The following is a 23,100-nucleotide window of genomic DNA, read 5'->3' as shown; positions in this document are numbered from 1 at the left end:
GAGAGGACACTGCGTGGACCTGAGATATCCCAAGGTCACCAGCCCACCTTCAGCAACAGCCCCAGCAGTGAAATGTTTTTGTTCCACCGCATCCCTACTCATAAGGCAGAGATGATTCCATCTGCCAGCCCACCTACTTGCTCACTGTCTTAGAGCAAATAAGAGGAGCTGAGCAATGCCCAACTGAATTTTTAGCACCTCCTGAAGCAAGAAAGCCTGGAAGGCTCTTCATGAAAAAGATGTAAATGACAGCCCTTGTTGTAGCTGACTCCCACTAGGCTGGCAAGCCAGTGTCAGGCTTTTCCCAAGTGCCACTGCTCACATTTGCTGAGTGGAGAACAGCAGGGGGTCCTTAGGGAAGGACAGGCCCCCAGGCATTGCTGTCACTGCCACCAGAGACCTACCTTCACAATGTAAACTCTTACAAGAACCTTGATGGGTCTGTTCCTTGGAACCCCCTGGGAGACCTTGGGCTCCATGCCAGCTTCCACACTAGGGTAGACATAGAAGGAACCCTGCAGAAAAGACACCGCAGGTAATGACTAGATATGAAAGAGAAGATCTCAAATGGGGTTGGAGCGACTGAAACCATTTCCCCTTCCCAGATGGGAAATCAGAGCCTCAGACAGTCCGTGCCCATGGGGACAGTCCTTTCCACAAGCACTGCCATGTTTCTCCAGGCAGTCACTGTGCAGGTCAGGCTGCCAGACCACTGCCAGTGCCAGAAGATCTGAACATCTCCATACACATAATTCAACTGCCAAAGGCAGAGAGGCACCAAAGATTTTCTAGGGACCTTCTTAAACCAGCCTTTATAATTGATACTTCAGAGTCTTCAAGAGCTCCTGGATGGGAGGTTGATGAATCTTTTAGATAAGATTACTAATTTTAGAACCAGTGACATTTGCTAATACTTATTTACATATTGAATATAACCAGAGGCCTCAGCGAGGATAAGAGTCCCTTTATGCTTCATGTTCTCTCCTTGTAAGGGCTAAAAAGTTCTAGAGCAAGTACATTTGTCAACTAACAAAAAACCACAGTGCACCTGGTCATGCCTTACCATGACCTCATACAACTTTGCACACATATGTCCTTTCCAAGGCTTTGCTGGTGTCTGCATGCTCAGAGGTCCAGATCACTTTAAGAGTAGCCTTTCTCAAACTTTATTCCAATGATACAGCACCTTGTACTTCCCCACAAAATTCTCATCCTCGTGTCCATCTTCATCATCATTTGCTTTGCCACGATGAAGGGGGAAAATACATAGCCAGTCTTCAAAATTATCAAACTCATTTTCCAGCTCAGAGTTGTAGATCTGAAAGAGGTAGAAACTCATTCTAGGCCTTTTTATGACATCTTAAAGGAGAGAAGAGTCCCTTTTAAGAAAAGGAAGATTATCTTCCCCCTGCCTTGACCATTTTACCATATCCTCCCTTACTCAGTAATATACAGTGACAGACATCATGAGTCTCCTTTGTCTTCCCAGGCTCATCAGATGAGCACATGTATCTCAGCTGGGCTCAGAGGTCTTACTAACTGTCTCAAAGCCCAGCAAGGATACAACTCAACAAACACTGTTCAGTGAGGTTCTCCAGCCCAGTTTAAGCTTCCACTGTAGTGGAAGTGAAGATAAGTGTGCACAAAGATCCAGAGTTGAAAGAGGCCATATCCATAACCCCAACACTCACCTGAAGGGTGGCAATGAGCTTCCTCTTGGGCTGAGCAGGTTCAGCTTCAATTACCATTTCATCTTCTGCTTCCATGTCAATGTAGGCTGCATTTAAATTCCCTCCATCTGAAATGGCAATAGAAGATTGAGAAATGCTCTGATCTCTCCCATCACTGCAGATGTCCTTCCATGCAATGCCCCTAGCAATAGCAATACTTTTATCCAGGCCTTTGAGCTGTGTCAGGGTAACTAGAGCTATTGCTGTCTGCAGCGGGTGTCCCCACAGCACCTCAGCTCTTCCATCAAGACAAGACTGTGTGAGCAGGGGTACAAATTCAGCACAGGCCTGCCTCTCCCTGTGGATGCTCTTTAGAAAGGAAGGATTAAGCAGAGGAAGGTGACTGGACCCTTCCACAGGTGCTGTCAAGGCAGACAAGAATGAAAGCTAACCTTCTTTAGACAGATGTTTGTTTGGATGGACTGCTTCTAGGTGGATATCCATCACCACTACTTTGTGCACAGGCAGTCATGCCTGGAGGATGAGCACAGCTGGTCCCATTTCTGGGACATCAGGAAACAGAAACCCAACAAGAGAGTGCGTTTCTGTGCCCCATTTCCTAGAGACCCCAAATCCCCTGAGAACAAATGGCATAAACCTACCCTCTATTCCTCTTCTTAAATAGGATTTATATCATTTCTATACTTACTGTCCCATCAACTCAGGTTATTGCTGGACCAGTCACTGCTTACACCTCAGCAAAGCTGAGGGTACAACTGTAGTACTATTCTCTGCTTTTTGGGTCTTTCTGAGTCCTTCCTGTATCCTAGTTGAGTATCCATGTGCACGAAGTGGTACCCAGCTGCTGAATGCTCAGCTCCATTTTCACAATCCCATTGGCCTCTGGGCAGTGTAGGGTCTGGCTCTTCCCACAGAAGACTCACCTGCATCATTCAGTTCATCGTTCTCAGCATCTTCCTCATCACTGCGTGTCTGAAACACACAAAGACAGTCACCCCACAACCCTGACAGAAAAAAATTCTCCATCTGAGCACAGAACACTTCCAAAACTTTCCTGCCAGCAGAGTCAGCAATATGGAGACTGAGATATTTTAGCATTAACATTATTGCAGGAGGGTACCCAATGAATGCCCTAGTAGTATACCTGGAAGAAACTTTGGTATCTAGACTCAGGGATGCTTCAACATCCATTACCTGCTGACCTCAGCCCACCTGAAGGATGCTTGATACCTGACTACCACAAGTGTTCTTGGCACATAAAAGCTTACATCTTCCTGCAGATGTATGCTGCAATGGCTCCTATGGCACTCTGTGTTGCTGAAAACATGTTCCTCAAACCACTACGGCCACTTCACCCTCAGCTGGAAGCCATCACAAAAGGTTACCTGGTTATACAGCTCCTTCAGAGACTCATAGTACTTGGACCACCAATCTAGTTCTTCTGGATCTGGTTTCTCCTCTTCATATTCATCCTCTTTCTTTGCAAACTTATTGATAGGAATCTTTTTCAAAGGAGCCTTAAGATCACAGAGACAAGGATTCAGATGGAGGGAAAGAACATCCAGGATACCTGCACACCCAGTCCTGAAAGCCCCAGCAAAGGCTCAGCTTCCAGGCAGAGCATAGGAGCTACAAAGCTTCAAGTAGCCTGGGCTCATGCTTCGCTACAAAGGCAGCAGTATTCATTGTATGAGGAAGCAGAGCTCTTCTCTCTGTGCCGGAGCCCAGACACACAGCAGCATCAAGGAGCAGTAGAAGCAGGCATGAAACAAGGAGATGGACAGGGGGAGAGGAGTGTTTGAGTCCAGAGAGAAAGTTGGATTCACAAACTTCAAAACACACTGGGCCCAACAAATCACTTACCTTCACTAGACTCAGGGGGTGAGCACTGGGACCTGCCTCACCTGAGGCCGGGCCAGTGGTTACTGCAGTCTGAGGCAGAAGATGCCGGGTTGAGAATTTCTGGGCTGAAATGCAGAGAAAGAACATCATGTTCTCATGCATTTGTTTCTGCCCAGTGACTCCTAGTTCTGGCCAATTGTTGTTCCACAGGAAAACCATCTCTTACCTCACTGCAGTGTGATTTCTTTTAAAGCTTTTGATATCAGATCCTGCCAAAACTGTACTGGAAATCCAAGTACAGTGCTGAGACTGGTCACCACCATCTACATGCTTGCTACTGATGAGCAAGAGTTGAGATCTATGAGAAACACCTTTGCTATCCTCCGCTCATCAATTTTTGCTTCTTCATCATCATGCCCCCTTTATTTATACACTCCCAGATCAGGAGCTTTGGCTGCTGCTGTCAGAGAGCTTTTTGGGGAATCCATTACCTAGTGAGTAGTTCTTGACCCAGTAATGCAAGAAAAGTGGAAAACTGTTAATATGCAGAATGCAGACCAGTTCACACTCCTTAAAACTTGATGGAGGTCAGCTCTCCACTTCAGCTATGCAGAGGATTGCAATAGATGAAGACAATGGTCCTCCACAAGCTAAATATCTCTGACTCCAGACACAAAATTCCTACAGATGTAAGTTACTGCCTATTTAGCCCCAGATAAATGGCCTGCTGGACTAAGAGATCTTCATGAACCATTCTGCCTCTTCTGGGTTTCATAACTGTAAAACAAAGAGTGACAGAGAAACTCACCCAAAGCAGGTGAGTCCTGTTGATGTGGTGGGGAGGCAAATAACAAGCTACCCTTGCAAATGGCAAACTGCCATCTGCCAGTCCCAAGGAGGTCAGGCCCTGCACCACTGCTTGGCTGCAGCCACTTCCAAACAGCCTCAGGGAATTACAAACTGTCTTCGACCTCGACCTGCCCTGTGTGATGCTTTTGTTGGGCAACTTACAGCTCTTGGTTGAGGACTTTGCTGCCTGGCTACAGGGCAGAAGCAGTGGGGATGTTTGCCACAGGCAGAACCCCTTGCTAACTCCACAGGAACCTCATCAAGCAGCTCACCTTTGGGCAATTCTTCCGTTTCCTCTTCTTCCAGCTCTCTGGGAGAGAATTTCATCACATCAGACACAATGTGGGTCCCCACCAGCACAGTGCGTCCAAATGCCCGCTTTTCAACCACGAAGATGCTTAGGGGAGGGTGCAGGTAGACCTGCTCTGGGAGCTCCTGCAAAAGAACCACACAAAGGGGTTGTGGGAGCAGAACACAGAATCACAGAACTGAAGACATTGGAAGGGACCTCTGGAGGTCATGTAATACAACCTACTGCTAATGCAGGTTCCCTACTGCAGATGACACAGAAAAGCATACAAGTGGCTTTGGGTATCTCCAGAGAGGGAGACTCCATCACCTCTCTGTGCAGCCCCTGCCAGGGCTCAGGCATCCTCACATTAAGGAAGTTCTTTTGCATATTTGTATAGAACTTCCTGTATTCCACTTTTTGCCCCTTTGTCCTGTTGCTCAGCACCACTGAAAAAGAGTCTGGTCCCAGACACTTGACACACACCTTTCAGATGTTTATAAGTGTTGATAAGATCCCATCCTCCAGGCTGAACAAAATCTCAGCTCTCTGAGACTGCTGTGCAGCCCTGCTGCATGCGAGGTCTGATGAGACCTTACAACTCTGCCCAAAAACCAGAGCCTCATGGTGACAGATGATGCCTGAGACTCATCTCAGAGGGTACACACATGAAGGTTTTGATATGCAGCCAAAATGCATGTCTCTGGGAGATCAAAAGCCTGGGTGCAGCTCCCCTCCCATTCACTCACTCTCAGCAAACAGATTGTATGTGATTGTAGGACAACCATGGTGTGCTCCAGCATGGCAGGACCCCCTTCCCACTCACCACATCCATGTATTTGACCAGCTCAGTGAAGTTGGGGTTCTCATTGTAGGCCACAATCACCTCTGACTCCACCTTCTTGCCAGCACATTCAATGATCACCTGCGGCTGATCCACCTCGAACAAGTTGACCCGCTTCAGATCCCGCAGGCCCCAGAATAGGATCTAAAGCACATGAAGCTGCTGGGCTGTTCTAGACATGTTAGGTGTGGTATGGCCATACAGCCCTGCCCAGAACTGTCACCCTACTCATCATAGACCCCAAGAGAGGTATAAGACCACTCTTCCCACCCAGCCACCAGGATCCAGTCCTGTGCTGTGAGCACAAACACAATGGGTTTGGTTGTTAAACCACTGAAACAGTTCCTCCTGAATGTCGGGCACCACCATTTCTGGCACGTGCTGGGTTTCAAACCCTCCCCAAGCCCTGCCATGTCCATGGGCAGTCTGTGCCTCCCACTATGGGAGCCAGCCCAGCAGAAGGCAGCACACCTCTATGCGAAACTCCTTCAGCACGGGGCGGATGCCCTCCGGGATGATGAACCGTCCAGCTCGGGGGTCTCCCAGGTAGCTGGGTTCCTTGGGCTCCACATCCTCAGGCACTGAGGGCTGAGCAGACAGAGCCAAGTCACACTGAGCACTGAAAACCATAATCTTCCACATATCTTCCACAGCGTATCTCCTCTCTCTCTCCTCTTGGTCTGTGCCTATAAGCTCTGTCCCTGCAGCCTCTGTCCTTCATTTGAAAGGCAGACATGGCTTCCCCAAGCCCATTACCTCCAAATAGCCACTGTAATCCAACTCAATCAGCTCAAAAGTGGCAATGAGCTCTCCAGCTGTTTTGGAGCCTTTGTAGAAATCAAAGAACTGCAGGGCAGGTTTGCAGTATGGCTCATCAACCAGCTTCACCTGTGGGACAGCAAAGGCCTGGCCAAGGAACTCAGGAGAGCCCTGCAGGAAAGGAGGGAGAGGGTTAAAGTATCCGTGCATTATCTTACTACCATCCAGCCACATGGGCATGCATAAGATTGCTCCTCCATCCTCTGCTCCATCCAGAGGCAGGAGCAGAGGAGAGGCACCTGAAGCAGCTCCCTTTAACTTAAGACCTGCTTCCACTCAGGACTGGACAAATCGCCTAAGACCACAGATGGAAACTGGAAACATGATTCCTAAATGCCTACTTGTACCACTCACACACACTGCTGTTCTGCCTTCCCTGTCTTTGAAGTGACAGCACGAGGGCAGTGTGGCTGTACTTACAAATGTACTCTGGTTGAAGAGACTGACTACAACAACAGGAGTCTCTGTTTTCAGCTCTTCTCTATTTCCATCAATTATGAGCTGGTCAAACAAAAGTAACTCGTTCCACATTGGGCTCAATGTCTCCTCCACCGTCTGCAGACAGAGACAAGAGGTCTGAGCTTACCACAGTCCATGGAAAAAAACCACATGCACTTTGTAAAGAGACTGGGGAAGCATGGGCTGATCTCCTCTCCACCACAGCCACATGGAGCCAGCAGCTGGCAGAAGAAGAAATGGTAAAAGCATGAGACAGTAGAAGTACTTGGGATCAACCAGTAAATGGTATCAGTCCTTTACACCATTGTCTGCTTGGTTGTTTTGTCAAATGTTCCTTGAACGTAATCACCCCACCCAGAGCACAGAAATACCTTGTGCCTGGAGTTACAAAAAGTCCCAGAGGACACAGCACTGTCCTCCAACATGTCAGTGAATACATGATTTGTCTGTCTCCAAATATCCAAGAAGGCAGATGCAGGAGTTTAAGGGATCTCACCCTGGTGGTCTGGCAATGAGTTGAAAACACCACTCTCACAAATGGATCCGAAAGTCCATTGTCATCTGCAGGGAGGATTCCTCGAGCCTGATACAGGTGAGCTCGGAGCTGGAAATAGCTGAAATCTGGTAAGAAAAAGAGTTCTCAGTTCCCTGATCCAGCCCTTCCTGAATCCAAAAGATGTGTCAGGAGGAACGCAGTGAGGTAAGATCAGGTAAGGCTGGGTACATCCTGCAAGGGTACCACTTCTAGGGGCACTCACTGCAGTTCTCAGAGGGCCAGCATGTTTCTCAAGGTTTGGCCAAGCAAGAGAAGCTCAGCAGGCTCCTCAGGCACCTCTGGGTAGGACATGATGTGAAATGTGCAGTCATCTGAGAGCATTCACCACCAGGGGAGCATCAATGGGACTCAGCAAAGAGGCAGAGCTCACATGTATTGCCAGTTGAGGCAGCACACTCAGCACCCAGGAGACCCCCATCCTGGCAGCTGCTCCTCCTGCGAGAGCGCAAACGTGCCCTCATCAGAACAAACTGGACTTGTCTTTCCCAGTCATGTCTCAGAGGTGACATGGAGCTGACAGGCCACATCCTACTCCTCACACAGTGATCCCGGGGCAGGACTTCTCACCTCTCCGTTTGCCCACTCCTGGTTAAGCTGTGGAACTCACCATCCCTGCTGAGCCAGCTGGGAGGACTGTGCACTGAGAGCTGGGTGATCTCCTGCCTGCTCTCTGAGAGGTACTTGAACTCTTCAGGCAGCTCCATCATGCAGTATTTCGCATATTTGGTAACCCCGAGCCACATGTAGATTTCCAGTTTGGCAAAGATCTCACCAGTGTGCAAGCCAGGCACCTGAGGGTGCAGGAAGGTTAGCAGGTTTCCCATCCCAGCCATGCCACCTTCAGGCCAGGACCACTTCTGTTGGCCAGCCAACAGCCACAGAGCACAAGACACAGTGCCACGCAGTGGAGCAAGAGCTGTGCTTCCTTACAGACACTGGGATGTCAGGAAGGAGGGTTAGAAGAAAGGAGTGAGAAACAGCACGATGAAAGCAGAAACATGCTGCTTTGGGATTAACACTACCTTCAAAAAGACAGTCTGGATCTTCGCACAGTCCTTGCCTTTCTCCTCTTCCACTACTGAGTAGAGAATGTTTTGTGCAGGGACTCTCGCATATGCCACGCGCCGATTGTTGCTGAGCATCCAGATGAGGACGTCGGGGAGTGTACACTGGGGCTGGAGGGAGGAAGAGCAGTGACAATCTGATGCACAAGTGTTATGGTTTTGCAATTTGGTTGGTGTTGGTATTCCACATCAGAACACCATGCCTCATAATGGGAGTAAAGGGGACAAGTTTTTTTTTCTGTGAACTGCCTTAAATGTTCATGTGGGGAGGGGCACCGGAAGGGAAGTGAGGAAGGGGACGGCGTTGCTGGACCGGCTCCCTGCGAGGAGACAACGTGGTCAGACCTTCCTGCCTTCCACAGCTCCATCGGTGAGATTTGGGACTTGGTATTCTCTTTGTTGAGACTCTCTTGTTGTTGTTTAGTGTTATTAGGTTATTAAACTGCCATTCGTTCTCAGATCACCTTTTTCCTCCCTCATTTTTTTTTGTTAGACCTAATCGCAATCTCCCTTCCCTTCCCCGTCTCCCTAAACGCACGTGGCCGGGCCGCGCCGGGCCGCGCCGCCGGGCCGCTAGAGAAAAGGGGGGGGCTTTTGTTCGTGCTGCCCCGGGTTTGTGCTCACTGTCCCGGAGTGAGCTCTAGAGAGAACTCCGTGACAACAAGGAGCTGGTGGCTGCACAGCTCTTTGGAGATCCAGAAGCAAGTGATGGGGCCAAACGTTGGGCACATGCTTCTGAAACTCAGCCCTGCAGTATGGCTTTGTGGGTCTCCCCAAGGAGTTTGGTTTTCACTACAAATCAGTGGGATGCAGTCATTCTCATCCCATGCTGGAGAAAGAGAGACCCCATGAGGCTGGAGAAGTGTTACTTCCCCTGTAGCTCCTGCAGAAGCCTGAAGGCTAATCCATAGGACAGAACCATGTGCAGACAATATGTGATGCTAGTGCCAGCACAAAGCTGCAGATGCAGAGCAGGCTTGCAAAGGAGCTTACATTTACAGATGGAAACAAAGAATTATTTTGAATCTTAGCTTCTGCTCTCTTCCCCCTCTTAGCTTCCTTGGTGCGTGTTTGTACTTGCACAGCTTTTTCTGGCACTGCAAGAGGTGAAGTCTTATTCATTCTAAAGCCTATCTGCCCTACATATCTGAGGATGTGATAGTGGTAGAACTTCACTTGGTGAAAGACTTCTCCAAACTGCATCAACCTCTGGCCACGTTGCTCCCACAAGCATTGTGCTCTGGTTTACACTACAAGAACGCACTTGGTTTCCAGAGCTCTTTAAATAGAGCCAGTGAGACTCTGAGAGCAGAGAGTCTCTATTATAGACAGAGAGTGTGCGGGCAGACAGGCAAGACTTCCAGGCAGGCTTCCCACAGCCACACTGCAGCACAGCCCAGGGCCAGGCAGAGAGGGCAGAAAGGTCCTGGTGGCTGGAGCTGACCCAGCCCTGCCTTCAAGCCACTGCTGAGCCTTTGGATCCCTCCTCTGTCACTGCTGGCCCTGTGAGACCATGAAGTTTCATCCATCATGGGAGCCACTACATGAAATATGATAACTTCCAGAAGCTGGAACCTGGGATTTTACATAGCAGGGAAAGACATGCAAGAAAAATCCCCATTTCAGGCTGATGAAAGTCCCAGCAGGCAGCCCAGTTCCCTGTCCTTGCCCATGCCTGCTTGTGCCCAGAAATGGGGTGCCCCAGGAGCAGCTGTACCTCTTGAGCCATGAAGCGAAGCTTGGCCAGAATTCTCCTGGTCTCCTTCACCTTCTCTTTCACATTGGTTCGGGTCAGCCACCGCCTCACACGGAGCCCCTGCTTCGCATACAGGATCTGCACAGAGAGAAGAGCTGTCACGTGCCTGGCTGTGAGCCATGCATGCCCCACTGGCAGCACACCTGGGGGCTCTGCAGGAAGTGGAGACCATCGTGCCATGGCCTCCACCAGCTCACTTGCCAGCTGCTGAGAGCTAATTTTGTGAACTTGTAATGAGGTTACATGAAGAAGCCATCAGCTCTGCCAACAGCAGAAATCTGTGAGCTTTTGCATCATTTGGGGCAGGAGGACACATAAGAAAGAAACATTTCAGAAGATGGTGGTCTAAGGCTCCAGATGGTGTCTGACAGCATTTTGGTGACCAAAGAAGCCAAAGGAAACTGGAAGAGAGGGCTAGGATGTTGTGTCTGTTAATTGATAGGGTCAGGATCTGAAGATGAACTTCATGATGAGCCTGAACTAATAATGAAATCCAGAAGGAATTCAGGGTTCAAACCTTGTGTTGACTGACCAGGCCAGGAAAACCCAGAAAATTCATCTCTTGGGCTGATTATCTCCTGCAGAGAGTCCCATATTGACCAGAGGGAATTTCATTTACTGCTGTTGTTTTGGTCAGACTTTCAAAGCTTTGTGGTTTGATAGGGACCAGGACTGCAGCTGTACTCTGCCAGGAGAGGAAAGCTGACATCCAAGCACAACATCTGTTTAAAACAGAAGGCACCCATGGGCAGTCCCTGTCTCTGCTCCCTGTGCTGGAAGATGTATGACTGTAAGCAGTGTTGGGAGATGCAGGTGGTTGGAACTGGAATCTTCAAGATCCCTTCCAACCTAAGTCATTCTGTGACTATATGACTACAGTGTGGGTCTTAGCTCTCAGTCTCCCTCTTAGCATCAATTCCAGCTGGTCCTCCCAGCATCCCTCAGCCAGTCACACTGGCTCTCCCCAATAATCCCAAGCCCCACAGCTTACGATGTTGCGCGTCATGTACTTTGTCCGGCATCTGTCAAGATTGTTTGGATGTGCCATTGTTTTTCTCTCTGCACTGAGTGAGTATTGTCTGCAATGAGAAAAGCATCAAAACCTCTGAAATGTGCATGCTGTAGGACAGCACTGCTCACACAGCAGAGCCGTGAGCTTCACCTCTCTGCTGCTAACCCAGATGCAGCTGAAACCCCATGTCTGTAAGCAGATTGTTCAGCAAGGATTTTGATCAGAACGTACACATTGCTCAGCGTTCCAGGCCCTTCTTTACTGTCCCCATTACAAGGTTAGGGACTGATGTGTGAATCAGACTCCTCCAGACTGTTACGGTAATTAAAACACCAGTATCTTGAAAGAGTGATTGAAAAGAGGGAAGGAAATGTCCTGGCAGCTAGGAAACTCCCAGGAGACCAGAACATCAAGGCTGCCTGCTAACCCTATCCTTCCCAGGACTGTGGTCTCCCCTCTGAGCTAACAGACCTACAGAATCTCTTCCCTAGGTTGTCCTGGTTTCATTCCACTTATCCTCCTCTAGAGGACAAGAGAGGAGGCCGCATGCAGCCCAGGCAGAACATGATATAACCTCCTAACCTAAAGCCAAGAAACCTTTGGAAGTCAGGGGCATGCAAACCTGCATCCAGCTACAAATTCCTCCAGCACCTCTCGGAGCCTCTCTTCAGCTTTAGCCTTTGGCCGTCTCATGAGCTTCTCCACATCATCCAGCCCCTGCTCCTGTGGGGAAAGCATGACATTCAGGCAGCTTGCAGCTGCCCATGGGCTCAGGGCAAAGCATGGCATGGATGTGTTTAACCAGGTGTTCCCTTCTGCAGAGCTGGGGCAGACAGAGCACAGCAGATCGGTGCAGCACTGCCTGGACTCTGAGCTTTAGGGCTAACCTGATCACAGAACACTGGTTGCAACACCTCGTGCCTCAGACCTCAGCACTCACCAAAACGCATTAGTGCAAGCTCTGTTTTCTAAGTCTAAGCAGGAAACACAAAGCCCTGGAAAGGGGTTTCACTCCACTATGACCACTGGAGGCTAAAAGCTATTTTGCAGCATAATCTCCCCAGAGCAGGACTGGCAGCAGAAGAGCTTTTTGTCAGACCATAGCAGGATACACTACCAGGGGCAGATGAGATGGAGCCCCATGACAGATGGAGACATATATAGGGGTGAGGATGTTTCAGCTAAGTGTTATGCAGAGTAGCTGTGCACTTTGAGAAAAAGCACGATGGCAGGAAGCCCCATGCCCCAAGAGTTGCCCTGTGCACGTTACCATGCGCTCTGCCAGCTTGACAATCCAGTTGGAAATGCAGAGTCTCCAGGTGTGATCCTCCCAGTAGCTCCACACATACACGCAGGGTTTCTCATGCATCATGGGCAGGCAGCTGTATGATCTAGGGGCAACACAGGACATTAGTGCTGCTGTGTGCAGCTGTCACAAGGCAGCACTTGCACTGGGAGCAGTAAGGTCTGTTTTCCTCACAAAGAATTGGCTGCTTTGGTCCCTGCATCATGGACATGGATACAAGCTGCAGGGCTGGCTCTTTGCCATTCCAAGGCAGTGTATGATGTTTCTAGCAGAGGGCAGCAGTGTGCCCAGATGAGTGTGGGATGCTGCTGAGATTCCTTGCTGCTACAAGATGGAGTGGGAGTGAGCGCAGGGCTCAACTCAACCAGGACATTGCTAGGCCTGTAGGGTGAGGAAGGTGGCATTCCCAGAGCACCTCATCATCTGCCTGCCTTGTCTGCTCAGCATGGAACACCAACAGCCTGAGTGCTCCTCTCCTTCCTCTGCACTGGAATCAGGCCCTTGGGATGCTGCTTGTCCACCAGACAAGGGACTGCTGGCACTGATGAGCTGCAGTTTCCTGTAGCCCTGTCCTTGGCTACCTACAGACATCACACAGACACTGCAGGACCTGGCAACAGCAGCCAGCTGGGCCATGGCGAGCTGCAGGGTTGCAAAGCAGAGAAACACCTGCACAGCATTCACAGTTCTGAGCAGATTACTAATAGCATCCTGAGCAACCAAGCTGGGAAGTTCAGGACTGGGGTGGAAAGGACAGAAGGGTGAAGAAAGTATCACCTGTCATACTCTGTGGGCTCTGGTCTCTGGCTCCTTGTTATCGACTTGTTCCGTGGAACTGAATCTGAGGCCAGGATCTCCACATCCAGCTCACTATCTGAACCAGCATCCAGCAAAGACTGTTTTTCTTCTCTCCCTTCTCCTTTCTCTCCCTTTTTATGTACTTTGGTCACAACCTCTTCAGCTTTGCCATAGTTTCCTTGAAGATAAGCATTAAACAGCAATCAGAAAAGTGGGATCAGTGTTAAACAATGAGTTAGCTAGTTTGCAAAATCAGCACAATCATGTAGCCAAGAGAAGCACAAGAGTCTGCACTGCTTTCAGAACCAGCACTTCAGCATCATCCAACCATCAACGCACCACATGGGCAACAAGGTCTGAAGTGGAGCTGGGAAACTATAAGGAAGTCCATGTGTGTGCCTAAAAGTTCCACTGCTTCCACCAAATGCCTGCAAGCTTCCATTTAAACCTCTGGATTAGAGTCAGCAGCAAGAGCTCAAGAAAGCTTCTCAGCATTGAGCTTCTCCACTCCTCCAGCAATATAGATCGGGGGTTGGACCTGCCTCCCCTGCCCCTGTTTCCCCATCATCCATTGTCACAGTCCCTCAGCATCGCACACCTAACCCCATTTGGTTGCTCCCAAACCTTTCTACTGCTTTTCACCTCCACTCCCTGAAGAGCTTCGAGCACATTCTCCAGACATGAATTTCACACAAATATGGCAAAACTCCAACCCCACAGGAGATCATTTAGACTTTTAGAGTAATTAAAGTACTGTGAGCACTGCTTGGCTTCCTGACTTGGAGGCATAAGTTGTGTGGTGCTTGGCACTGTAGGACTGCAGTGCTGCCCTGGGCTGGCTGAGGGAGGTTCACATCATTCCCACGGTTTCCTCATTTGGGACCCTGGGGAATACACACCTATAGAGACCTCAAAGCTGACAGGTTTGGTGCTGAGCGAAGAGTCCATCATCGTGGCTTCAAAGAAGGCAGCGAAAAGGAGGAATTCTTCTTTTCTCCCCAGAGCATTCTGTACAGAAAAAGAGAACTCAGCCCAAGCCTAGCGTGCCAAAACGCTGACTCAGCAGAGAGTGGGAGGGCACCAAGTCATGCCTGGTGCCTGTCAGGCCTCTCAATGGAGGGCTTTACCAGGGCCCTAGGGATGTCACAGGGACACTGCTGGGCTGCCAAGCTTTCCTGGAAATCTCAGGGGTCAGGTATGAAACCATGCTGATGCTCCACCATCAGCATGTATCCAGGTATAGACTCAAGAATGGCTACTATACCCACCCAGCTGCCACTAACCCTTCTTTGCTGGACCAAGTGGTGACCCAGAGCCAGCTAACAGTCACAAGGCTCCTGGGTAGAACTATTTGCTCAACGATGGCCATGCCCTGGGAGTAGCAATCACATGAGAGTGTGATGCATGCATCATCATCAGGGTGCTCCTGCCTCACTGAGGGAGGCAGTTTGGGGGCTGCATGTGAATCTTTGGCCCTTACAGAGGCTCAGAGAGCCCTGGCTGGCCTAGCAATCTGCAGGCTGGGTTTGCTCTGCCACTCTTATGCCAGCCAGTGACCCCACTGCTTCCTTCCCATGAGCCTGCACAGGCATCAGGCTGGTGTGGGTCAGGTCACACCAGCGCAAAAGGACTCACCTCAGGGAGTGGATGAATTTCCTCCACCTCCACAATGACCTCTGCAGGCTGCTCAGCTTCCTGAGAGCCCCCAGCCTCCTCCTCTCCCTGCAGCTGGATCAGCTCTCTGGCCTTTGCCTTGGATTTTTTACTTTTCTTCTTCAGCTTCAGTTTGCTAAGGGCACCTTTTGTCTTGTCCCCAAGCTTCCTCTCTGCCACACCAGGGCTGCTGAAAATCTCAACTGTGATGGCCATGAGGATGCGCCCACGGTAGAAGATCCCCTCCCCCATGCCCTCATTCAGGTCCTTGTGGATGTCCCGCAGAGTTGAATTCTGGGGGGAGCCATACAGGTTCACCCAGGCTGGGCCAAATGTGGGGTTAAAGCCTGCAGGGACAGGGTCTGATTAAACACAAGGTGCTGCAGAGACCTTCCCTCAAGAAGGCAGCCCAGGGCACACAGTGTGAGCATACACTGCCCATACACTTCTGCCTTCCACCTCCAGGAGACCACCACAGCCTGGGCAGATGTGCCCAGCATGGGGCCCCATGGGAACAGCCATGCCAGGCCTCACCATTCCTGCTGGGGTCCGAGATCTGCTGCAGGTCAATGTAGTGCGTGGCAATGGCTACATTACCAACATTGGCATCATCCAGCACCTGGATTTTTATCTTCTTGGCAAGAGGTGGGAACATCTCAATGAAGCTGATCTGCTCGTTCCACTCAGGCTCAGTGGTATTGCTCTCCACGGATGTCTCCCCCTGAGAAGGAGGAGGTGTGAGAGTCACACAGCCCCAACCAGACCAGTAGACAGAGTAAAGGATGCCTCTGGGCCTCCCTTGGAATGGCTCACACCCCTGCTCTGCCTGCAGATGGTGCTGGGCAGGTGGCCGGGTGCCTGTCACTTCCCCCAGGTCCCAGCTATTGCTCTCTGCCCTTCACCAAGAGGTCAGTTCCAAGGCACTGACCATGCTCTGTACAGCCAAGAGAAACACTGGCCGCAAGCAGGCAGCACCAACAGACCCAGGGATGTCACACTGTCCCTTTGGGAGAGCCACGTGGCCCATCATGTTGCCCAGGAACATTTGGCTGGCTCAGTGTCTTCGCATCTTAGTGGGCATCATAAGACTACAAACCTCAGCTATTCATTAGCTAAATAAACTCTCCCAAGTATGAGTACAGCTCACTTGTGGAGGACTTCCACTGGGATTTATTTGACCCACTCCCTGTGTTTAGGCCTGGGCTCTTCCAGTCTTTCTCCATGGGACTGCTATGTCCCACAGCAAGTGCTGACACAGAAGAGGGGGAGTAGCCCAGCCCCAGCAGACTCACCTGCTGCCCACAGAATGAGACCTGCACATAGGGGTCAATAAACACGTTTTTCTCCCCTATGATCTTGGAGAAACCACCCATAATGCCTGCGCTCATGCTGGGCAGGCCCTCAGCACGATACAGCTTGATGCAGACCCTGGCCCAGGGTCTCTCTGCAGGGACTCTTTTAGGCAGCAGTAGGTTCCTGAAAGACAAATTCATATTCTAGATCTTTCTCAGAATCCAGAAAATGAGAAGCTAAGTCTGTCCCCCTCAGAAGGGGGAATAATGGGGAAAAATACTTAGTGTGAAGAGACATGTGGCTGTTCCCCTTAGCCATGCAAACCCCACTGCACTCACCTTTCAATGTCCTCAACTCGGCTGCTGGAAGAGGTGGGAAGGGAGCCCACAGTGTCTCCACGTGCAGTGACAGAGATGCTGCATTTCACAAAGCCTTTCACACCTGCCCGGGTGTCTGTGGGGTCACTGATAACAGCCCACTTCTGGAAGAACCTGTGGTCTGAGAGAAAAGGAAAGGCATTTCATATGGAAAGCCTGGGTTACCACTTCACATCCAACAGTGTTGGCGCAGACACTGCCCAGCTCTGCCTCTGAAGACTTGGGAAGTCTCACCAGCCTTCAAAAAGCCAGGAGAAGTGAGTGTCATTACATGAACTAAGTGATTAAAAGACAGGCCTAGCAGAGCCCAGGAGAAAGCTCAGCTTCAAATGAAGTGCAGGCAGGGAGCGGGTACACAGCTGCTACACAGACCTGGTTGGTTGTACACAGTTGCAATGTCCATCTTGAATGTTCCTATGCATGTTCCCAGGAACGGTATCTTCTTTGAGTGGAAAACCTGCAGACAGCAGAAATCCAAGAGATGTCTGAAGCTGGGAAGCACACCCAGACATCGCTAAGGAGGACGGGGCTGCTAGGATGCCTCTCTGCCTGCTTACACTTCCCTATGTGCACAAATTGCCCTTTCTTTGCCTGCAGCCCTTGCTTTGCCAACAGCTCCCAGCATCCACACACAGAAGCAGCAGTCTGTAATGGTTACAGATGAAGGACCGAGAGGAGGATGTACTTACCAAAATCTCTATGAGTCTGTGAAATAAAACTTCCCTTGACTCATGGAATTCAAACAAAAAGTACTGAAAGGGGAAAGAAAGACAACTGAGCCCTGAGCTTCCAGCAGGGCTCCACAGGTGCCTTCTCCAGAGAGAAGCTGCACCAAGAGCTCCCCGAGTGCTTGGCCACCAGCACCAACACTGTGCTGATGGAGCCTCTGTCCATAGCACACACCTCATTGTAGAAGGGACAGTTTGTTGACTTCTGAGTTGCCGTGTGCTTCTTCTCATCTCCAACTCTGACCACCACGAAGGGGTTAATGTTCACCCCGACCAGCTTCTGTGCTTCGATGATATTTATCCCAACCTGAGGAACCATGGGAGAAAAGCATCAGATGAGCTCTCTGCACGTCCCCAGCTCTGCCCTGAGCTTGTTTGCATACTGATATTGCTGAAACGCTCAGGGCACCACAATGCAGGTCTGGATGTTCAGGGTAGGCAAGAGCACAGCTGCTGAAATCTGCTTCAGCCAACACCAAACTGAAGTGATGTCAAACCTTTGACAAGCAGCTCCGCTCCCACTGGGCTTTGGAGGCCAAGAGGCCATGAAGCCATGGTCTCCATGGGGTGGGCTGCACAGAGTTTTTTCATAAAGAGTCTGTTTGTATCTTCTGTTAATACTTAGAATCCTCATTAATTAGATAGGCAGCTCTGAAAGGACTGGAGTGTGGCTGTCTCATTTGCTGTGACTGCTTACATGTCTTAAGACACAGGAAAAATGCTCTCAGGTACAGTACAGCCATTAGGATGAAGAGTTACTGCATCAAGGAAAGGAAGGTTGGAAATTCCACCCCCACAAAAGCTTTCTGTTGAGTGGATAAGCTCTAGCCCTGAAAAGCAGGGGACTCAAATCCAAAGTCCATGTTTACTGAGAACCAAGGAAATATTTGAAGCCACATCCAGGCTGTGAGACCCAGCCCTGAAATCTGCAGGGCCATAGCTGGGACAAAGCTCCATTTCTGAACTTTGCAGGGATTTCAGGTAAGCCTGTTGTCCAACTTCCCAGAGTGAGAGCCCCTGCAGCAGCTGTCTGCTCTCAGCCATGTCCCACAGGTATCCCCAGGAAACTGGGACAGGTCCTGGTGGGGGTGACAGGCACAAGCCCTGTCCAGGAGCTCTCCAAAACTCCTCTCAGGCAACACTTTGCCACCATATGTGGGGCTGTTATGCCAATATCCTTCTTCAGCACACTCACCCCACAGGGGCCCAAAAGAAATCCTGCCCTGGGCTGGTTGATTGTGGAGATAGTGCTCATGGATGAGGGGATCTCACACCTTGCCTGGGAAAGCTACACAAAGCAAGGTGTCTTCATGCTAGAGGTCTTGCCAGGGCATATGGCAACTGGAGAATACCATGCCCACATTAAGGCAGTGAAGGACTGGCTGGAGGGGCAGATGCAGAGGCATCTGTAGGAATACGCACCCAATGCTGCAGTAAGTACCTGGAAGCTCCGTGGGGTTGGAGTGGCAAACAGGTCCCGTGTGAAGCAAATTCTGGAACGGCTGCACAGAAACACAACCTGGATAAGCTGATCCCTTCATCTACGTGGATCTGAGTAAGACTCCACTAAAGGAACTGAAAACCCAGAAAATAACAGCCTCTTGACACAAGAAAGAGCCAACACCCAACAGCACCATTTGGGACCCACGAAGGTTTCTGACATTTTGTGGAAAGAGAATGCCAAGAGATGCAGGATCTCCACAGAACTCACCCTAGGAGCTGGCACCTCCCACCCCAGGGCACACACATAGGGAAAAGCACAGCACTGATACCTCTTCACAGGGCTGAAGACAATGCCCGACACCTCCACATCAGACACATCATAGAAATCCTCTTCCTCCTCTTCCTCTTCCTCCTCAGTCTCCAGGCCCTTTGCCAGCTTTCTGCCCAGCGTCACAGCCCTCCTGTCCAGCTCAGTTGCTCTTGGACCACCCTCGGCTGCTCTACAATCCCCACATCACATCATCACCCGCCCTGGTGAGTGGGTTGTGCACTTTCCTGCACCTGGGAGGGTGAATGGATAATCTCAAGTAAAGATACTTACTCCAGCTCCTCAAATCCAGGATTGCAGATGATTAATTCTGAACTGTAAGAAAAAAAAAAAAAAAAAAGAAAGAAAAAAAAAAAGAGATGTTTTACTGAAAAGAACAGTGTTACAGCACTTCCCCAATGCATTTAAAGAACAGTGTCACAGTCACAGCCCTGCTCGTCTCTTGGCCATAACATGAGCATCCTCCAAGATTATATTTTTCCTCTTCCCACCCCACACACCCTCTGCTTCATCTCTAGGCCCTCCAGAAGTGATGCTCTTGTAATGTGTCATCCTGCCTGCCCAGACACCCACTGGCCATGGACACCACTTGTGTGCAGAGTGCCTAGGGCTAATGTGGTCCAAAGCCACACTCCCTATCACTTCACAACCACAAAGCCTTGCTCCCATCAGCCAGGAATGCTGCAGAAGTGTCTGAGTCCAAGAGGACTCCTGGGGTGTGGTGGGTGCTCCAGTCAATCACATCTGGTCTTCTTTGTGAAGACAGGGTGTTTTTCTGCCAAGAGCTCTGGTCACTTATTGCTGCTGTAGAGCAGAAATGCATCAACCTGGAGAGTCGATGGGCTGGGTTGTATCCCAAATGGCTCTGGTTGACCCTAAGGCATCTGTACAAGCAATCTGGAAATGTCTTCCTCCCAGGATTTCAGTACCTGTCTTTCATCTGATAGACAAAGTCTTCTTCAACCCAGGTCCCAGCTGAGCCCTCTGGAGGTTGGTAGCGCAAATCCAACTCAATATAGATCTAGAACCAAAAAATCAAACTGCCTCAGAGCTCAGCAAGATACAAAATACCAGTGCAAGTGCCAAGGAAAAGGGAAAGAAAAGTGTGGAATGAAAAAAACAAGTGAGATGCTGGCAGACAGAAGGCAAAGCATCCATCTCTCAGGGTGATGGGGATGTAGGAGCTGAGCACAGCACAGTCCCTGGCAAAGGCATGTTTCTGGGAGGAGAAATACAACCCTGGGAGGCAGGGATGTAGCTGCTGGGAGAGGCAGTAGAAGAAGGTGGGTGAAAACAGAAGCTTGGAATAAGGCTGGGTAACAGGAGGTTCAAAACCCCATTAAAGCACTAGGAAAGAAAAAGGGACACAAATGACTCCAGCCCCAGATGTAGCAGCTCTTGAGCCGGAAAGATCAGGACTCAGAGCTTGTTCCCAGAGAGCTCCTCCTTCCCTTGGGGATGTGTCTTTTCCCAGCTGAGCTGAGGGACGAGAAATGAAAGCTGTTGTGTTTTGTTCGGACTGGGTCATCAGTGAGATTTCCACTGTTAGCACAAGGGAAGAGGCAGCTGAGCAAAAGTTTGGGGCCACAGAGCAGCTCTGAGCTGCCAGCAGCATCAGTGCCCCATGTCAGTCCCTGCAAAGCACCACAGATTGCTGAAGGGTCAGTCCTGTCCTGCTCCCTGCAGTGAGCTGCAAGCGGCTGAAACCACCCAGCAGCACTCGGCTTCCCCATGGGTTTGTGGTCACAGCACTGCAGGGTGACTCAGACTGCCCGTGGGAAGGACAAACAGGGGCGCAGCACCTCTCAGGGCCGCCAGCAGCACTGCCCTGGTACCCAACCCCAGCTGCCTGCTACACCCACTTCCACCTGGGAAGCTCCACCAAGAATTTCTGAATGTTTCTGGGGCTTTTCACCCATGGAGATGACTGATGGAGCAGTGCCCATCCCTGGGCTGCCCGGGGAGGACTCACACCAGTGATGCTGTGGTTCCTGTCCACAAGGGCCTCCCGGAGAATCAGGCGCCCAGTTGTCATCAGGTGTTGGAGGCTGAGGACGAGGGAGCCAAGGAGTCTGTAACAAAATCGCAGCCTTTAGCAACATTACACACAGCACGCTCTCATGTGCCCGTGGGTTTCTGGAGAAAGAGGGCACAGAGGTTTCTGGCAGCCAGAGAGCACCGACCCATGTGTGCTCAGCCTGCAGAGAGCAATGCTTCATTAGGAAATAAGCCCAGGAGCACAGCAATGTCTGCAGCAAATCAGGTCAAAATCCACCCAACCCAAATGGGCTTCTCACCAGGGAAAGACCATCCCTGCTCCCTGCAAGTGGTAGCAATAAGCATGGAGAACTGCAGCTCCCACTCCACCTTGTGTTAGCACCAGCCGGAGCCCACTGGTGCTTTGTCCCTCAGCTCCTGCTGTGTGTGGAGTGAAACAGTCTGACCTCTGCCACCCAGCTCTGCTCTGCTCACCAGCAGCAGCACGGATGGATGCATCAGTCTGGGCTTCCCCATTGGACTTCTTTTCTCAGCACCATCACATCCCAGTGACTTGCTGTTGTTTATCAGTTTGTCCTGCAGAAGTTCCTATTGACATTTCAGCCAGAGACAACTCCTCTGATCCCTCTCTTCTAAGAAAAGCACCCAGTAAACACTGACACAAAGTTCGCTCACATCTTTTGCTCTGGTTTGAGTGTCCTGAATGCGCTGTACTTATCAGTTTCCTCCACACCCGCTCTGGCAGGGATGTGATGGCTTTGAAAATGTTTGCACCATCAGCTGCCCCTATGAAGCTGTTCCTGTTGATTTTCCATCGGTTCTGACAAGTCAGCAGAGCTGGCACCTCCCCTGCAGGCACACTCCTCTGCTCCCTCCCATACTCTTGGGTTTCCTAACCCACTGCTGAGCTCACAGCATTGCCTGGGCCCCGTGGTAGCATTATGTTCTGCCTGATCCTTTAAATGTTAATCGCTGTGTTTTGAAGGTTAAACCCCACTGTCACTGATGTGGGGCACAGTTCCCCTGTTCCCAGCTGGGCTGCTTTTGTCCCCTGGGGGCTTCTCTGGACTGTGTGCACAGCACAGCACTCTGGCACAGCAAAACCACTGCCCTTGTTTGGCTCCACATATAAAACTCTGCAGCCGCAACAGAACAACCAGCTCCATCCCCCTCATATAACTCATATAACTCATATCCTGCATGTCTTCCTCCCATCAGCTTGCCCAGAAACATTTTCCTCCCCCATATGAAGCCCAATATGCCAGCACCTGGAGGACCCACCTGTTACTGAACACTTTGCTGCAGTTGTACACTTTGACAGACAGCATCTCCCCCACGCCGAGCTTCCCATAGTGAGGCCAGCGGAAGAGCTGCAAGCAAACAAAAGCACAGTGGTTCCCCCAGCTCCCACTGCCCCCACAGCATTGGGAGGCCCTGTGCAGATGCTGGATAGAGCTGAGGCTGCAGTGTGCCTTTTGCCCCGTACTGAGAGTTGTGATGGAGCCCAGGTGGCACAGAGACCACCACCAGGCCCTGCCCAGAGCACCCAGGTCCCTGCAGGCCCCCCTGGCTGTAGGAAGCTGTGAGTTTGGCTCTTTGGGAGATGTGTGGCTTCTGCTCAGCTTTTTATTAGAAATATCATGCCCTGTAGGCACCCGGAGAACATGGAAAAACTGGACTCAGACAGGACAAAGAGGTGTTCTGTCATGGCCATTTACAGCTCTCTCCTCCTGACATGGAGGCTGTCTGATGGACCACAGACACACAGACAGGAAGGCTTCTCATCATTCCCAAGATGCGTCCCCCATCCCCACCTGCCTGACCAGGCACCAACCAACCTGTGCTGCATCCTCACACTCATCCCATCCCATCCCATCCCCTCCCATCCCATCCCATCCCATCCCATCCCATCCCATCCCATCCCATCCCCTCCCATCCCATCCCATCCCATCCCATCCCATCCCAACCCATCCCATCCCATCCCATCCCATCCCA

General features: G+C 50.6%; 1 protein-coding gene across 2 annotated transcripts in view; it reads right to left on the bottom strand.

The window, feature by feature from the left end:
* Positions 1-23,100, bottom strand: part of LOC107322795 (fer-1-like protein 4) — a 30,101-nt gene that overhangs the window by 6,846 nt on the left and 155 nt on the right. The window contains exons 2-34 of one of the 2 annotated variants that reach the window (XM_032448596.1): positions 22,387-22,475; positions 21,080-21,179; positions 20,037-20,128; positions 19,381-19,422; positions 19,109-19,279; positions 18,778-18,838; positions 17,512-17,643; positions 17,298-17,360; positions 16,981-17,065; positions 16,570-16,729; positions 16,231-16,414; positions 15,473-15,659; positions 14,921-15,285; positions 14,185-14,293; positions 13,265-13,463; positions 12,452-12,572; positions 11,804-11,904; positions 11,161-11,248; positions 10,131-10,247; positions 8,372-8,524; positions 7,957-8,140; positions 7,290-7,414; positions 6,755-6,889; positions 6,272-6,445; positions 5,987-6,103; positions 5,498-5,659; positions 4,655-4,817; positions 3,555-3,658; positions 3,077-3,208; positions 2,615-2,663; positions 1,692-1,798; positions 1,187-1,318; positions 405-515 (exon numbers count right to left, since the gene is read on the bottom strand). In XM_032448596.1, coding sequence (XP_032304487.1) covers positions 405-515; positions 1,187-1,318; positions 1,692-1,798; positions 2,615-2,663; positions 3,077-3,208; positions 3,555-3,658; positions 4,655-4,817; positions 5,498-5,659; positions 5,987-6,103; positions 6,272-6,445; positions 6,755-6,889; positions 7,290-7,414; positions 7,957-8,140; positions 8,372-8,524; positions 10,131-10,247; positions 11,161-11,248; positions 11,804-11,904; positions 12,452-12,572; positions 13,265-13,463; positions 14,185-14,293; positions 14,921-15,285; positions 15,473-15,659; positions 16,231-16,414; positions 16,570-16,729; positions 16,981-17,065; positions 17,298-17,360; positions 17,512-17,643; positions 18,778-18,838; positions 19,109-19,279; positions 19,381-19,422; positions 20,037-20,128; positions 21,080-21,179; positions 22,387-22,433 — 4,272 coding nt within the window. In that variant the 5' untranslated portion in view covers positions 22,434-22,475. Of the gene's footprint in view, positions 1-404; positions 516-1,186; positions 1,319-1,691; positions 1,799-2,614; positions 2,664-3,076; positions 3,209-3,554; positions 3,659-4,654; positions 4,818-5,497; positions 5,660-5,986; positions 6,104-6,271; positions 6,446-6,754; positions 6,890-7,289; positions 7,415-7,956; positions 8,141-8,371; positions 8,525-10,130; positions 10,248-11,160; positions 11,249-11,803; positions 11,905-12,451; positions 12,573-13,264; positions 13,464-14,184; positions 14,294-14,920; positions 15,286-15,472; positions 15,660-16,230; positions 16,415-16,569; positions 16,730-16,980; positions 17,066-17,297; positions 17,361-17,511; positions 17,644-18,777; positions 18,839-19,108; positions 19,280-19,380; positions 19,423-20,036; positions 21,017-21,079; positions 21,180-22,386; positions 22,476-23,100 lie in introns of those variants that run through there. The other variant, XM_032448597.1, reaches the window with a different exon arrangement.

Source organism: Coturnix japonica, chromosome 20 (assembly GCF_001577835.2).
Source record: "Coturnix japonica isolate 7356 chromosome 20, Coturnix japonica 2.1, whole genome shotgun sequence".
In the NCBI taxonomy this organism is placed as follows: Eukaryota; Metazoa; Chordata; class Aves; order Galliformes; family Phasianidae; genus Coturnix; species Coturnix japonica.
Note: the sequence above shows the minus strand (reverse complement) of the source record. Positions and strands in the feature narration are given on the sequence as shown.